This window comes from Pseudorasbora parva, chromosome 12 (assembly GCF_024679245.1).
Source record: "Pseudorasbora parva isolate DD20220531a chromosome 12, ASM2467924v1, whole genome shotgun sequence".
NCBI classification, from domain to species: Eukaryota; Metazoa; Chordata; class Actinopteri; order Cypriniformes; family Gobionidae; genus Pseudorasbora; species Pseudorasbora parva.
The window spans coordinates 43,319,328-43,337,804 of NC_090183.1; the positions used below are offsets into that span (position 1 = coordinate 43,319,328).

At 36.3% G+C, this 18,477-nt stretch overlaps 1 protein-coding gene across 1 annotated transcript; it reads right to left on the reverse strand.

The window, feature by feature from the left end:
• Positions 1–3,572: 3,572 nt before the first annotated feature.
• On the reverse strand, positions 3,573–11,986 carry psmf1 (proteasome inhibitor subunit 1). The gene is made up of 7 exons (XM_067458539.1): positions 11,608–11,986; positions 10,986–11,138; positions 10,818–10,900; positions 9,607–9,795; positions 6,309–6,362; positions 5,341–5,499; positions 3,573–3,913 (listed from the first exon to the last, which is right to left on the reverse strand). Exons 1-7 carry the CDS (start codon positions 11,734–11,736, stop codon positions 3,862–3,864), a joined length of 819 nt encoding a protein of 272 aa, XP_067314640.1. The 5' UTR covers positions 11,737–11,986; the 3' UTR covers positions 3,573–3,861.
• Positions 11,987–18,477: the final 6,491 nt, after the last annotated feature.

Below are 18,477 nucleotides of genomic sequence, written 5' to 3' on the forward strand. Positions count from 1 at the left end.
ATTGCAAAATTAAAGTTTGAACACAGATGTGTATCCACAGTATCAGAACAACAAGCCTATGATGGTAAAAGTCTACCTACTCCTTTTTTTAAACCCCATAAGTCATAAACAGAGCGGTTCCAGAAGCCCCGCCCACGAATGTTGACAAAATGCATTATAAATGTTGTTATTGGATGTGGATGTACCAACGAACATAAGAGTCTCCATAGACTCCCAGCATCTGAGCCACTGAGGATACCGTGGTTGAATTTCATTTAATGTGCTAAAGCAAGTCAAAGCCTTATACATTTGTGTAAATCCTTTCACGCCAGACTGCCTCCCAAACGAGGGTCAGCTCAGCGCTGGATTGGCACAAAAGTAGTTTCTGAAAGATTTTTAGATTAAAGGCACAATATGTAAGATTTTTGATTAAAATATCCACAAAAACCAATAGGATAATGTTATATATTTTGTTGACTTGTGTACTTGCATTATCCCAAATGTTTTCAACAATGTTTAAATCCAGAGAAATCAGCTCTTTTAAACAGTCTGACGGACCGTGTCCATGCGTCGCTTATTAAATGACATCATATCTGCGATACCCTTGATTTGAAACCATGAAAATACAAAAGACGCTTTAATATGTATTTGATTAGACGGGCGAACAACTGTTTGGATATGCATTTATCAACAGAAAGCTGATCATAGTTATACAGCTCAACACAGTTAATGTTTGAATCGCTTTTTTCTTGATTGAACGCAAGTAACATTTTTACCACCTCAGAGACAACAATATTTTGTCATGTGGCTAACATTGCATAAGCAAAGAGAGCTTTCTCCATCATATAATATATTTTTCTAATTAATTGCATGTCATTTAGTCATCCTTTTTTTATTAATATAATATTATAATATCAATCTAGATTACTGCAAAGTGGAACAAGTCTCTCATAGCAACCACAGAGTGAAAGCACAGAGTAACGTTATATGAACTGCAACACACTGAAACGTGTTGAGTTTGATTATTTTAAGCATGTAAAACAGCGCTGCGTTACCTCACATACACTACAGAAAGAGCGGAAGCGCTGACTCTAGTGTAAGCAGAATAAAAGCTCTGGTGTTTCGTGCAGGTCTCTGTCATTAGCATTCGCTCACACAGCTCTCGGTGTGACCATTCATGAACACGATTTCTGCTCAAATCCGTCAGATTCATTTCCATCAGCTGTGGAGGTGAAGAGTCAAGACTACAACTCCCATGAGTCCACGCTCATTCACAGCATCATCAAGATACACCTTTGTTGTGATTAAGCGACCTCTAGCGGTGAAACTTACATACTGTGCCTTTAACGTGATGGTACATGCTCGTCGATGAGTTGAATCAATTTAACTACACTACAGCTATTACACAGGCAACTATTCAGAAACATCCAGTTGCCTTCTCCATCGATGTCCGACTCTGGTTCAAACGAGGCTGAACACTGTTACTGACCATTTCTGACATTTTGGCTGCATGAGATTCTCCAGTTTTATTGGTGAATTGTGCAAGCTGTAAAGGCTCCACCCTCTTGGCTCATTTGCATTTAAAGGGACACACAAAATCTTCTCACACCCAAATAGGCAAATTTGACAAGCTATAATAAATGATCTGTGGGGTATTTTGAGCTGAAACTTCACAGACACATTCTGGGGACACCTGAGATTTATATTACATCTTATGTCTGAATATTCCAGCGCAAGAAAACAAAAGCCATAACAACCCATTTATTTGATTAAAGCTAAACACTTTTCAAGCAAATAATTTAATTTACAAGCAATTTAATATTTTAAAAAGGTTTGTTAAAGATAATGTTAGGATGATCAAAGTGCAGTTTAAAAAGTGTTTGGCCACTTTGTGGAACACATTTTCCCCTTAAATGTGAAGCACAGAAGTACTTATTTCACTCCATTGTGACTAACAGCTCTAAATCTTCTAAATTCCCAAACAAATAAGCACTTAAATCTCACAGTGATATCCACAGTTTTAATGCAGTCTCGCCTAGAGGACACTCTAGAGCGTCTTCATGGCAGTAAAGGACAGTCACAGTGACATTGCGGACATCATGACTCACTGTGGCCATTACAGGCATTAATGTTTCACTATATCTGCAGCTGGTGCTGCTTCCTCATGTCCTTCTCACTGAAGCGATGATTCATCTATTGATACTTAAAGAGACTAGTGAGCATGTTTGATGTTGCATGTAGGTAAAAAGCCCTCACACAAATCTAAGCCATTGCAACTTTTCAGAAAACAACTTTAAAGTATATTTGTACTTTTCTTAAAGTTATATTTTTGGGCTTTTTTCCCCAAATTTTATAATGGTGAACGACAAGAATTCAAAAACACCTGCAATACTCCAACTCGAATACTTCACTACTACATAGCATGCGAAAAAAAGTACGCAAAGAGAGTAGTATGCAGCTTTTGAAAAACAGCAGACGAAAAGTCCACAGATTACTTTTTACCAGCGAGATTCTGAAGTGTGCATATGGGCACTTTAATATCCCTTGAGGCCACAGGAGGGGATTTATGAATGGAGGTGAAGCGACACAACTGATGTTGGTAGGTCACATGATAATAATAACATAGCGGATGCAGTGCGTCCGGATTACATTCATACTACAAACATTCATATACACTATATAGAACGGGCTTTTTTAACGGTCACATAAGTACAAATTCAAAAGTATTACCTCGGACTATCCTGGATGCCAGCGAACTAACACCCCAAAGATCGTTTATTCCAGCGCGCGTGCAGAGAGGGTTGTCAAGTTTTTACAACAAAATCCACCAACTACTAGCTCAAAACAATAGCTTCTCAAGGGCTTTCTCTGGAAAAAAATGGCGTTTAGGGGGTAAAATGTGTATTTTGGCAAGGTTGCATGCTAAAATTCGCATTCCTGGGTCTATATATCACATAATTGAGGTCACTTCTACCCGTGGACATGGAAAACAACCCTTGGGAAAACCGCAACACAGTGCAGTTGAGTTCTGCTGACATTTGACAACTAACGTTATGCGTCGCTTCGTTGATCTGATTGGTTGTAGGTCTGTCCAATTGAGGTCTTTCCTGGTTTGGTGCTAAGCACTTTACCATTGTAGCATACCTGAAAATGTACTAAAAACAGAAACGTTTTTTCCATGTACAGACGACTAAATTGTCAAAGCGATCCCGTTCACACAGATTCCATGGACTAAAAATCTAAAAACCGTGTATTATGCCAGGCCAGTAGTTGGCGGTCACTTTGTAAAGAAAAACTACACACCTGTAGACTGAACACATAATATGCATGCGCATTCACAAATTCCCATTTTTGTTGATTACAGAGAAATGATAACGGTTAACTTTTGAAAAAAGTTTCCGTAGTTAAAAACTATGATAACATCTCACTGATACTAAAATAACATTTATTTTAAATTAAATAATTTTTATTAAAACCTTATTTTAAACTTTTTATTGTTCATTTTATTTCTTATCATCTGTTATGATTATTTTCTATTCTTTTTTTATGTATGGCACTTCGAAATTACCATTGTATATGAAATAAAGCACATATATGATACTGCCTTTAATATCAGAAAGACATCGGTCACAGAGAAATGGGACAGAATACAAGCAGTTTAATTTATCAATGCAGAATAAGTCAGTAGCTCAAAGAACAGGGAAAATATGAAGTATATGCGTTATGGAATTATGTGTTTTTTCCTCAATGTCAAAATGAAAATGAGTTGTGCTTTTTTTTAAGGAATTCTGTTTTGCCACAACAGTTTATTCAAACACAAAGTGCAAAGGACTGCAGAGCAGTGAGAATTATGGGATGTTGCATAAGTGCGTCCTCCTTATTCTACATGAACATGTCATCGTAGCCTGGTGGGGGCATGTGATCGGGGTCAGGCCTGAAAGATAAAACCAAACAAAAGACATTAGAGGTGAGGATATGATGTAAAATGAGTAGAAATGCACCGATTGCAATTTTTCTTGGCCGATTTTTTTGTTAGTGAGATCAGCCGATACCGATTTTTCCGATTTTCTTTCTAAGAACTATAATTGGCTAGCCTAGAAATCTAGACGCACCCTAGCGGCAGCAAATTTAATCTGCCCGCAAGTGTCGTCTAGGAACTCTCAATACCCTTCTGAGCTGTATTCCTCACAATCTGGACGGGCCAATCACATCGTGTATAGAGTCGGTGGGCGGGGCCATAATGACGACGGCCGAGTTGCGTTTGGGTGCTTCTAGTAAGCACAGAAACTGGCGAACGGCGGCGGTCTTTCGAATCAGCTTTGACCGTGACTCTGGAAGACTTGGAGTTAAGCTTTTCTCTGAGAAAAGAACAAAGAACGGCACTGAAGTCATTCTTAAAAAGGGAAGATGTGTTCAGAGTTTAGCCGACCGGATACAGCGAATGTTTAATCAGTCAACAAGCTCTGCTTCACCTTCGTTGCTCTGGTTGGTGTAGCGCTATCCTATCGCGTGCAGAGGGAGTTTGAAAGACAACCGTTTATCCGCCCCTCGGATTGAGCTGTCTATGGTGAGTTTCCAGACCAAACATCTTGATGTGGGTCTGGCTTGTCAGGCTAATAATTGGCAGCATATACAAACAAAAATCCACTTTTTCTTCAAAGCAAAATTTTATTTTTATTATAAAATAAATTAGTAAACATTACAATAGGATCTTCTCTCACTTAAACAACTCTCAAAAAATAAGTGTTCTATGCCAGGAAAGAATAATCAGTTGCTTTATGAAACAAAACATTATAAACTGACCTTTTTTTTCTGGTCTTACTAAAGTCAAAAGATCCTGTGAATGAACAAACCTGAAGTGTTCAATACTCCTCCAAATAATAGTTCAGTAATTGGGTAATAATTGTTGCCAGCTAGGGATGTCACGGTACCAAAATTCTAGTAGTCGACTCGTACCAATACCATAACACTTTTACGGTAATCTGTACCAATTTCAGTGCCACAGCTAAATGTTTTTTATATATTTTTTTATTTAACCATTTTTTAAAAAAATTATTAAGTTTATTATTTATGATGATAATCATTATAAGTAAATAATACCCAAAAAAACCTTCAATGCCAACATGTTTGCATGCGGCTGTGTTCGCAAGAGCGTGGCTGTGATGTCAACGTCATGTAGACGCCGGATCCGCTCAAAAACGGAGACACGTGTGACTGATTGGCCGATAACCGATCATGCAGAAAATCTGCCAATTCCGAACCCTGGCCAATCAATCGGTGCATCTCTACAAATGAGGTAAATGCAGTTTTACCACTGAGCTCAAATCATCGGCAGCAATAAAGATCCCATAAAGCTCTTACCCAGGTCTGTGTCGCCCAACCGGACCGAAGGGGTCGAAGCGGGCACCAGGGGGCACAGCGCCTGGAGGGAGGACTCCAGGAATACCAGAGGATGGGTCAAAACCTGAGCGAGGAAACCCGGCACGTAATGGATCAACGATCATTCCTCCTGCCCTTCCCCTGGAGAAAGAACCAAGAGACAAGACCTATTAATAATTCAGTGAGTAAGGTCCTTCCTTGAAGGTGCACTCATTCATTTTCATTCTTAAATGTTCTGTGCTACCTTTTATTTTTACTACTTTGTCCAACTGTTATTCTACATAAGGGTGGTCAAAAATGACTTATAAGGGAGCTTCCACAGAATTCACACTGGCACAGAAACAGCACGGTTTGCATGAAAAACAGGTCATGTGAAAGCGGTCATGTGGACATGTAGCCTCCATACCCTTAAATAGGGCAGTTTGAGGGGACAGCCTTTTGTAGTGGTGTCTGAAACCATAGTGGACGTTATCGAGTGCACTCATTTAATCTCATTACGCACCACAATAATGAGTGCACAACCGATGTACGCTAAACGGCTAGAGAATACCCATAATGCACTGTGAGAGTGGCAAGCTGAATCAATCATCCATCCATTTTCCAAACATCCATTTCGATTCGCTGCTGTGCATAAAGAAATCAAATTAATAAAAATAAAAAAATCTTAAATCACAATCTATCGGCCTGAGTTCCGTCTTCTATCATGTGTCATGCACGTTTGGTGATGTAAGATGTACCAGGGTTTGATATAATCATATATGTGTGAAAACAGACAAACCCTTAGGAGCAAAGCGAGAGCGACTGGAAAAAACATACTCGGATTGGGACCGTGGAAAAACGTGCCCAGTGTGAAAACCCCCTAAGAAAGATTCTGTATCTGTTATCTACAGGTCAACACGTGATACATTTACAGACGACTGTTTTGGCAAATAAGTCATGAGATTTCTCACCCGAAGGGATCCAGATCGGCACCACCTGCGGCAAAGGGATCCATCGAGTCAGGCCTGAAAAAACAACACAAAACGAAAGAAAGAAAGAAATTTTAAAACCTTATATATATATATATGCAAACACACAGGCACCGGAAGCATTGTATGTGGGTGGGACAAGATCCACTCTTTATCATCTCTAATTCAACACATGTCTGTTTACCTACCCCTGATAAACACTTATTATCAACCATGTTAGACACTTAATTTTTTATTTTCAATATATATATTTTTTCATTTTAATTGAAAATAAATGCCTTTCCGATCTGATGTGTGATGGGAAAACCTTTTGTAACAAATGTCTTTATTGTCACTTTAGATCTATTCAATAAAAGTATTATTTTTTTAAAAATCATATAGACCCCAAACATGTGAATGATAATGTGTGTGTATATACATATATATATATTGGATGGATGGATGGAAAGATGGATAGATAATTCATCCCAAAGGTGTTACATCGGGTTGAGGTCAGGTTCCTCCAAGTTTCTTGACACCAAACTCACTCATCCATGTCTTTATGGACCTTCCTTTGTGCACTGGTGTGCAGTCATGTTGGAACAGGAAGGGGTCATCCCCAAACTGCCCCCATACAGCTGAAAAACAACCCCACACCATAATCCCCCTCCACCAAACTTTACACTTGGCACAATGCAGTCAGGGAAGTAGCGTTATCCTGGCAACCGCCAAACCCAGACTCATCCATCGGATTGTCATCCACCCATCCATACATACATATATAGCCACTTTTACTACATTTGTATTTGTAAAAATGTCTGAATTCCTAGCCAAAAATTTTAATTAAAAAATAACACAAACAGTTTATGAACAACAACCGTTTGTTTGATTACCGGTAATCAGTTTTTAGAAGGTACCTAGATCATTATTTGGCTTAATCTGTGAATCTCCATACGCAGACTGTGGTAAGGCTGTGACTCAGCTCAATGTTTTGAAAGGCTATATACTCTTTGGCTTTACTCTGAGACACTTTCTGGCAGCAGAGCATGTTTGACTGAATTACATCACGCCCACAGCAACAGCAAGTCAATAAATCGCTGACATCATAACGAATCTGATAGGGGTCACTGTGAACTCAGGAGGAGGGGAGTGGAAGACAAACAGCGTAATCCACCTCTGGGTTTCTGCCATGACCTTAAGGACTCCAACCTCTCTTTCCCTCTTCTCTTTCTCGCTTCTAACTATTCTTTCGTCTTTCTGTTACTTTTTATTAAAATAGACTGCAGATAATACAGGAAATCAAGGTCAGGCTGCATCTCCCACAGCTCCTTAAATATATATAAGTCTGTTTGAGTGGGTTTCAATTAAACAGATTTCACTAAATCTCCCAAACTGGCTGTTTGATGGAAGTGAATCTCAGGCTGGGTTTACCCAGTCTATTAAATAATGGTTTGTATTTTTAAAAAAACATCTACTGCCTGTCATTATTTCTATAGTGAGTAGGCTTGATTTATGTTAAGAATTTCCGTTAAAGGATGTTCTGAAGCCTAAACAATGATTTTTAAAATACAAACTATTATTTAATTTTATTTCAGCATAAACATAATTGAGCATTAAAGCTCCCTAGTTTTTACGATGCACTGTAGGACTTTTTAGGCAGGGAAAGTTGTAGTGCGCTGGTAGCATTTTGTATCAAATTGAGACCCTTAATCCCTTAAAATGGCCGACTCCATGATCAGTGCCCAGACTGCTGAACTAGACAACCGATTGAGACGCAGCCCAGTCTCTCAGTCCTCAGTCTGCAGTGCCAGACACACAAAACCCACAACACTCAGTGCTTCAAAAATAGACACAGCCCAGCAGTGAGAGATCTCGGAGGACTCGCGCTGGTAAATATTAAACAGGAGAGAGGACATGAGCTGACACCTACGCAACACACACACACACACACACACACACACACACACACACACACACACACACACACACACACACACACACACACACACACACACACACACACAGACCCAGCATTACGTCCTTCACACACAAACACATTCATTTACAGATGAACTTTAACTTGACAAAAGAGCAGGAAAACTCACAGAGGGATCTATTAATATAGTTTCTATTCAAGGTAAAGTTGGCATGAAACAGAAGTTGTGTTTGTGTTTTCTTCCTTATTGTGAAAAGAAGAAAAAATGTAGGGCAGGACTAGGACTTGATTGTCCATCAAAAATTGATTGGATGGTTGTGGTTCGCTATTGTTGGATCGGGGTGGGGTATTCTGATTGAAGATCATGAATATTCTAAATAGTCTATAAATTTGTCTCATATAACAAAGCTAAAAAGTTTAATTCAGCTAGTAAATAATATTATGAAAGTAGAAGACCATTTCATTATCTTTTTTTATTTTTTTACATACAGATCAGTGATATTTAAATATAATTATTCATTTTAGTTAAAGTACATTGTGATAAAAACTTTGCTTGTAACATACATAAAACGTTTCAGCCGTAAAAAATTGTTATAATGTTATATATGTTAGCTAGATTATGTTTATTATCTAATGTATGTTTATGCTGAAATATAATAAAATATTTTTTAGATAAATGAACAATATTGTATTCTATAAATTCATTCATGAAATGACAAAAAATTTCATTCTGCAAGTGAATAATCTTATGATATTAGAAGACCATTTCATTAAACAATTGTTTTTAAAGTTTTATTTTATTGATCTTTGTCATACAGATTTTTATTCATACTTAGAATTAGATTTTGTTTATATTTTCCATTTTCATTTCATTGAATTATTCATTTTCAGTTACATTTTTAGTAATTTTTTTGTGCATGCATCTATATAGTTTTTATTAATTTGTAATTTAATAGTTTTTTTTTTCCACACATACCAAGTTAGACTAATTGAAAATAGGAAATGTTGCCTTGGCAAGTTTTAATTTCAGGTAACATTTGTTTTATTTCAACAGAAATGTTTTCATATGGTTTTAGTTCTAATAACAACTCTGATACAGAGCATGAAAACACAGACGCAGGGGACTGACCCTCTAAATAAGGTCCTTATTTTATAGTTCAGCTGTGTTTTTAAACAATACAATACAGAAGCTAGGTTCACCTGAGGCGGTAACCATAGCAACAGAGTGCTGTCAGGATATCTGTGCTATTCAAATCTCCACAGACTGCATCTGAAAATGACCTCTAGAAATTCCTCTAGAGTGCTGATTCCCTTGAAAACCAATGTATAATGCATGAAAACAAGAACGAGAGAATGAACGTTCACCAGTTAGGAGGCTGTCTGTTTGAAGGGCCTCTGGTTGGGATCAGGAGCGGATCACGGTGGGGGTCCCTTGAGTTTCTGCCTCTTTCACTGTCTGTCTTCTTCTCTGCCTTTCCTTGACGCTCCTCTTTTTTAGTTGGCAGCAGTGAGGACTTGAGCTTTGCGGTCAGCTCATCTGTGTTCTTAAACACACTGAAAGCAAAATGAATAAGTTAGAAAATGCATAACCTTTTATAGATTTACATATCAATGTTTTTGTATTATCGAATGATTTTTAATAGCTAAAGAACATATTTGATATTGCCACTATCACAGGTATGTTGGAATTGAGCATTTTTCCAGAGAAAACTATGAAAAAACTAATACTTTTTGTGAAAAGCTTATGATGTATTCTTAGATGAGCAGAAATTACTGCATTTACCAATTTAAATTTGCAGAACTATAAATGTATTTTTCATGAAATTAGTCCATGCTTGGCAAATAAAAACGATCAACTTCTTAAATTAAAAAAAAAAAAAAAAATACAACCACAAGTTCGGAAATGTTTATATCTGCCAATGTGAATTTTATGAATCTAAATAAGGCTGCCTTTTGTGTACATTATTTCTTCATTTGTCTGTGCTGAACTGTTAAAATGCATCCTATAACGACGAAATCTGTGCCATATTACACTATTAAATACACAGTAGCACGGTTTCACCGCTGGAGGTCGCTTAATCAAAACAAAGGTGTATCTTGATGACGCTGTGAATGAGCGTGGACTCATGGGAGTTGTAGTCTTGACTCTTCACCTCCACCGACAATGGAAAGGAATCCGACGGACTCGAGCAGAAATCGCGTTCATGAATGAGTGAATGTATTAAAGTTCTATTAACGTTACGCTGGTATGAAGCAGGACACACCGAGAACTGTGTGAGCGAATGCTAATAACAGACCTGCACAAAACACCAGAGCTTTTATTCTGCTTCTGCTGCAGTCGCCGCTCTTTCTGTAATGTGTATGTGAGGTACATTTGGGATAATGCAAGTACACAGGTCATCAAAATCAAAAACTTTGTTTAAGTTGTTTCTGGATATGTTTAATCTAAAAACGTACACATTGCGCATTTAACATGGGTCTGAAATGTCAAACGAAGGTCAGGAAATGCTGTAAAAGCATATACAAGTAATGACAGTGTACACTGATGAAAAATAGTACCAAATAAAGTCACAAACCTTTCAAAAGTCTGCATATTGGCCTCATCAACATACTCGCTGACGTTAATTGTGAGATCTGTCACCTTTTCTGTCGTTGAGTCCTGCAAAAGATTAAAAAACATGCTGAAAACCAAACTATTCTGCCATCTGTGAAGGCATGCATTGCATGTGTTTGAACTAAATTACCATTAAATTGAAGATGAGGGTTGAATCAACTGTGAAGGCTTTGAGCAGTAGGTTTGACCGCTCATCGTTTGATCTGTATCTGAGTGCATACAGCTCATTGCTTTCATTCCAGCTGGGTGGAAGAAGTTCTGATGGCTTCTCTCCATCTTTAGGCTGCGTGGAAAGAAAATCAATCATTTATAATCAGGCAAATGTCTGTGAACTTGCATCACCAAAACAAAATGTGAGCCTAGAGCACAAAACCAGTCATGAGTTGTGAACGGGTATATTGTATAAATGTGGCAATAGCCCACATCACATTGCATTGATCAAAATTATAAATGTATCTTTTATGCCAAAAACCATTAGGATATTAAGTAAAGATCATGTTCTATACATTTTCATGCTGTAAATATATCAAAAAGTAGAAATTTGCATTTCTAAGGACTTAATTTGGACAACTTTAAAGACTTTCAATACTTTTTTATGCAAAAATAGTAAACATTCACTGCAAATGCCTATTGGCTTGATATTTTAATCTAATGCAATACAAATCAGACATTTTAAAGTGTGACATAAGTGTCTGTCAGTTCTGTAACTGCAATTTTTTCTAGCAGATTATTATCAGTCAGCATTCACTTACCTCATCTCCAATGCCAAGACATTTATAGCCCCCTTTCACTATTTCCCAGTGTACAAAACAGATGAGAGCATCTTGAGAACAGGTTATAGAGTTTGATACGCAGTTGAAGAGCAGCTCCAGTCCAGCCATCTTTAAACACAGTGATATTCAGCAGAAATGAAACCAAAACAAGCAGCGGTCTGTGTGAAAATAAAGAGCGACTTAAACTCTGAATGCATAGCGTATGGACGCCGCAGATGTGAACGTAATATTCCGCTTGAATTTTAATGTAACCTGCGTTTTGAAATAACTACAAAAGTTAAATGTACAATGTTTATTTCTAAATCTGTTGGTCATGCAGAAGCGGTCCGACGAGAAATATTCCCGACTTGAAAGGAAACAACAACTGGCCGAACGTTCGTTCCGTTTATAAAAGCGTAAAAGCGATATAGAACACCTTTAGAAAATAGATTTTGATATATTTTTTTAATTCAGATTATTATGATACTAAATAGAAACATATCTTATATAAAAAATCATCCGTTATATGAATTACATTCATTTCAGCCGTTTGTTTGACTGGTAACGTTAGGCTAATGGCCGTTTTGTCTGCGGAGTTTTTGTGCTGTACGTCTTCAAAAGATCACAAAGTATTACAACTTTCCAAAGTATTAACACCTAAAACCATCATTGTATGGTACCGTGCTTTCAGCACAGTTTAGTAGAGCCCTTTTTAAATAATTAATTAAAGAATAATATTTGATTTGTTATTTATTTATTTATTTATTTATTTATTTATTTATTTATTTATTTATTTATTTATTTATTTATTTATTTATTTATTATACACATGATGTTTGCAGGCTGCAATATTCATTTATAAATAGCAATGATAGAGTAAACACAAACACCTAAAAAATTAATCACTACCTGATCACAATGCAGTGCATTAGATCCCTTCAAGTTATCATTGTAATCTTTGTTGTGCTCCAGAAATCATGAAAGAATGAAAAGATTCGCATTCATTGTTTATGGCTTTACTGGACATTCTCAAGCTAAGAATAATGATAACATCAGCATCTGGTTTGACTTACAGTCATTGAAAACACATTGCACAGAAGCTTACTTCAGACTGAGAGCAGGCCTGCTTCAGTGTTGCTTACATTCGTTTACAGCACTCAAAAAAGACCTTTTAACTTTTATTTAAAGACCACTTATACACATATTCACTGCTTTGACATCATTTATGTGACTATTTGTATCTTGTATACTGTATCAAAGGCACAATATGTAATTTTCTCCACTAGAGGTCACTTATTCAAAACAAAGGTGTTGTTTGATAACTCCTTGATTTTGTGGGATCATGGGAGTTGTTTCCTAAGTATTGGCAAAGAATCAGACAGGACTCTGGCAGAAATCATATAAATGGATGAGCTGATGTATTACAGATTTATTAGCGTTACTGTAGTATGAAGCAGGAGGAGCTGAACGATGGCTAATGAGAGACGAGCGCGACACACGGCTCGAGAGCAGCAGAGCTTGTTTCTTCCGTTTATTTGTGTGTGGGGAAGCGCAGCACTGTTTATTAGATACATCTGAGTGTGTTGAGTTGTTCATTGGTTGTCATAGTCATATGTTCCTCTAGTCTCTGTATATATACTCCTCATGTTTGCCTTGTCAGTTTATCGAGTATTGTTTCCTCTAACCCATTGTTCTTTGTCAAGCTAAAGGGTTACTTCAGCAATTAGCATATGGCTTTGTATCAGTATAAACCCTGGAGTATATTCAAATGATTGTGCTTCCCCTCCTCGTATCCCCCTGAGACAAGAGATTTATGCATTTTATTTGTGAAAAAAATCCTCCGATGACGCAAATTGACGATATTTGCGTCATCTGAGGAATTTTTGGCCAAAGGGATCTAATGCACCTACATAAGTGTTTTAACTTCTCTAATTATTTTCTATGAAAGTTAAGCTTTCAAAGGCATGAACTGAAACCGACCAGACTGAACATTGTCAACGTTGTGAATGTATGCCGCGAATGTGATCGCGTTACCTCAGCTCTTATCATGAGAGCTCATCAGCTCATGACGTTAAATGTAATCTGACTCCTGCAGTCAGTGCTCAGTGCTGACAGTCGCGCGGTGACTCACTCATTATATTGAACAGACACGTTCAGTATTTAATTGTAGTGTCTTCTCCAACTCAGTCACAGTAATCCAGTAGGTGGCTTTGGGAATGGCCTCACAGGGCAGTGAAGCATTCTGGGAATTGTAGTCTTTCATCCCCATGAGACAAAAATACTTTTTCTGTCTTTTCTCAGTCAAGAAAGCACCGAATTCAAAAATAATTTCACATTTCTACTACATTAATGACCCAGTTTAAATACAGATTCATCTTCCCAGCGCTGAAGTACCCCTTTAAGTCATTGTTTCTGTTTGCTCACTTTGGATTATTGGCAATAAATCATCTACACTTACCTCCACACTGTAAAAAAGATTTTTGTTGGTTTAACTTAAAAAAGTAAGTAACCTGGTTGCCTTAAAATTGTGAGTTCATTGAAATTAAAACTTTGAGTTGATACAATGAAGGAAATTTGTTTAATAAATACACTGTAAAATCCAACGCTGATCATACTAAGACTTTTTTAGTGAACTTTACTTAATGTCCAATAATTTGTTGACCTTACTTAAAATAATTTAGTAATCTGAACTGTTTGCATGCTATGCCTTTGTTACTTAGAAAACCCAATTAAACATTGCTTGACTGGCTTGAGTACCATTTTGCCAAAGGAAAAAAATAAACACACACACACACACACACACAAAAAAAAAAAAAAAAACAGGTGGGCGGGCCAAAGGTTGAGGCGGGGATAGTCTAAATAGACTTTTCACTCATTTCCTCCACTTCTGCAGTCATCGTTCTTCTTAGTTGCATTCACTCATTTTACAGTCATCTTGAATGTTATTGAAAATACAACTAAATACTTTGGGAGAGCATCACATAAGCTGACTTCATAAATTTATGTTGATTTCCTAAAATATCTCACCATTATGGTGATGAGTGTTCCCTTTGGTTGGGCACTTGGAACTTAATTTATATTACTATAAATCTCTTTCTATTGATGCAGCAATGCAACATGAAATTACACAGTTATCTGATTTCAAAGGAAGGGAAGTAATAAGTATATATGTATATATATATATATATATATATATATATATATATATATATATATATACACACACACACATCTACACATAAAGAAAAACATGTAATACCAATTAATGATCTTATAACATTGTGTTGCTGACGCTTCTGACAAATTTTTAATTGTGTTGATATAATGCCTCTATATTTGTGACAATATCCAACAATTGACCATGCTTGAGTCACACACAGACTTCAACATTCAGCATGCAAAACCCAACAATGGTAACATTTTTTTTTTTTTACACTTAATAAGACCATTACAAGTTCATTTGCTGTCATTATTGGGGTTATACTGACAAAAGACAGCAAATAAAATGGTAAAATAACGCCAAAAATAATAAAACGGAGTTACGATTGCCCTGTGATTAATTTATTCATGCTGCAATGCATTCTGGGAGTACACTTTCTCAGCTCCCAGATAGAATTATGTTGACTTGAATGGTTTAAGTAAGCACAACTTGATGCAATTAAGCTTACTTAACTGAGTGTTAAGTTCAGCTTACTTGAGAATTTTAAGGCAATCAGTTTCCACACATTCTTCTATAGACTTAAAATAAACAAGCTTTTCTAACTCACTAATCTTAAGATTACTTTGCTTAATTTTTTTGAGGCAACAAGTTTGCATACTTTTTTTAAGTAAGGACAACTAATCACATTTTACAGTGTAGAAACTCAAAATATTATATCTGATCCACATAAAAAATTGATAAATCATGAAAATAGCACTATTTGGCATGTTTCACTGCGTCATCAGAAATAAAACACACACAATTACCCAATATGCTTACAAAATCTTTTAATAATATTTTAATAAAGGTTGTTGAATCTCAAAAAAATGTCATTGTATTAACTCAAAATTTTAATTTCAGTGAACTCAAAATTTTAAGGCAACCAGGTAACTTTTTTTCTGAATAATTTTTTACAGTGCAGTGGATCTTTATGTTACAGTTATTTCCACCCCCAATGTGATACCAAATTTAGCATTTTGATCAACAGTGCATTATTTCTTAACCTTTTACCATATGTCTTGGAGTATCACATAATATTTTAGTTTAGTATCAGGAATCGTATCAAGTCGTGACATGAGGGTATTAGCTCAGCATTACATCATCTGCTTGTCTACATTACTCTATGTCTGCACTGCTGTGATACACTCACAAGTATCTGCTTTAATGAAAAGTGATTTATCATAGCAACAGATGTCTAGCTAGACTTTTGAAATCATATGGTCCAGTTTGTGCAGTTTAAGAGAAGAATAGAGGTATGCTGTTACCTTTTTTTTGCAATAAGACTTATCATTTTCACTGCCATATGATAAAACGTGAAAATCTAAAGGAGCTATTTAGAGGCAGGAATATGCAAACCATCCTAACCACCCTAACAACATTACCACAACAGCACCATCCTGGCAACCACTCACAATCTAGCATTCGTCTGTTTTTTTCTCTCGCCATAGACATGCAGGAAAACACGAAACAGGTGCTTTCATTACCATGTTAAAGACTGTAGGTCTTCAGCTTGGAAAGATTAGATCAGTTCAGTTCTCAAAGTCTTGAGGATTTACTGTAAGCTTGATAGGTATGAAGTTCTGGAGCCAGCTGTCTTGAAGGCATATGTTGTCTTCAGATCACATACAGAACATAAGCTCATAGTTTCAGTAGGTTTGTCCACACAGGTTCAGGTTTGTCTGAGAATAAGGCCACCATGTGTGAAGGTTTTCCTCTGGTTGCCTAATGAGGTCCAGCCATGACATATTGTTATCATGAAATACGAGCTATTCAGTTGCACATCAAAGCTGGACCAGCTCCATGAAGCTACTTATCACAGCACAGTCATCATGATAAAACATCCAAATAATCTGTATTATGAGGAGTCATCTGACAGTTAGTACTTCCATATTTTATTGTTATTAATTTATTTTATTTAGATTTTATTTATTTTAGTATTTATTACATTTTTCTAGCATTGTGCCATTACGGTCCTTCTCTAAACATTTGCATATTGTGATAAAGTTCATTTTTTTCCATAATGTAATGATAAAAATTAAACTTTCTAGATTCATTGCACATCAACTGAAATATTTCAGGTCTTTTATTGTTTTAATACTGATGCTTTTGGCATACAGCTCATGAAAACCTCAAATCTCAAAAAACTAGCATATCATGAAAGGTTCTCTAAACGAGCTATTAACCTAATCATCTGAATCAACTAATTAACTCTAAACACCTGCAAAAGATTCCTAAGGCTTTTAAAAACTCCCAGCCTGGTTCATTACTCAAAACTGTAATCATGGGTAAGACTGCCGACCTGACTGCTGTCCAGAAGGCCATCATTGACACCCTCAAGCGAGCGGGTAAGACACAGAAAGACATTTCTGAACGAATAGGCTGTTCCCAGAGTGCAATTTTTTTATTTATTTATGTATTTATTTAAATTGTACTATTTATTTAATTTTTCTAGCATTGTGCCATTTCATCTGCAGAACTTTAAACAGTCATCTTGATAAAACATCCAAATAATCTACATTATGAAGAGTCATCTGACAGTTAGTACTTACATATTTTATTTTATTTTATTTTATTTTATTTTATTTTATTTTATTTTATTTTATTTTATTTTATTTTATTTTATTTTATTTTATTTTATTTTATTTTATTTTATTTTATTTTATTATCTAGCATTGTGCCATTACAGCTACAGAACTTCAGATACAAAAACATTTCTGCAACCATAAAATATGTTTATTTAGTGAATTTAAAATGAGTTGGTTACTTGTTATTATGCATCCTTTACTTTTATCACTACACACAGAAAAATAGGGTGTCAAAATTGAACCTTTAGGGGTACAAGAGCATGTATCTGGGGCAGTGCCCTTAAAAAGACATCTTTGTATCTTTTTTACTCCTAAAAGGTGCATATTAGTACCTTTGAGTACAAATGCGTACCTTAAGGTACTACTATGAACCTTTTTGTGGTAAAAAATGGTACAAAGATGTCTTTTTAAGGGTACTGCCCCAGCAACAAAGGTTATATTTTGACACCCTATTTTTCTGTGTAGTAGCGTGTAACTACGGCACCTTAAAATAAAGTGTTCCAAAAGATGGTTAGCGTGCTTTATGATTGTTAGCGTGCTTTGGCTGCTCTTGTCCCGTTGAGCACATTACACACTCAGTCCGGGTGGAGCATATGGTCCTTGTTTGGGATGCCCTGCTACTTTATATATGTGAGCTAAAGTCTGTAAACACTTGGGCTTATTTTCTTTGCACCTCAGAGCCTCACTTTATGTCTGTCTCTTTTGCAGACAGATACTGCTAGACCATTACATACATCTTGTCTCAACCTGTCAGTCATCTAACATTGTTAAGCTGTCTATTAAGCTTGGCTGTTCACTGAAATGTTTAGATTTGGAAATGTCTGACAGGAGTGTAAATTAGCCCTTGAATGATTTTATGAATACAATTAATAATCAAACAGACTTCAATATAAAACTAATTATAGTAAACATCATTCTTATATTCGGCTTCAGATATTTGACAGAAATATGATGTCTTCAAACCTCGCTCCCACATTCCATCTGTGGAATATTGATGGAATGTGTGTTTCATGCATTCCATTTATTCTACGCTCCAGCCCTGCAGACTTTCATGGAGTGTCAGTCATCTTTATGTGTGTGTGTGTG

What these genes read in the sequence shown, in the direction of transcription:
- psmf1 (XM_067458539.1), bottom strand. Translation starts at nt 11,736, where the DNA reads ATGGCTGGACTGGAGCTGCTCTTCAACTGCGTATCAAACTCTATAACC. An exon ending in CCCTCATCTTCAATTTAATG is followed by an intron (nt 10,901 to 10,985) that starts GTAATTTAGTTC and finishes AATCTTTTGCAG; the next exon opens with GACTCAACGACAGAAAAGGT. An exon ending in GCCGATCTGGATCCCTTCGG is followed by an intron (nt 5,500 to 6,308) that starts GTGAGAAATCTC and finishes TTCTTTCTCCAG; the next exon opens with GGGAAGGGCAGGAGGAATGA.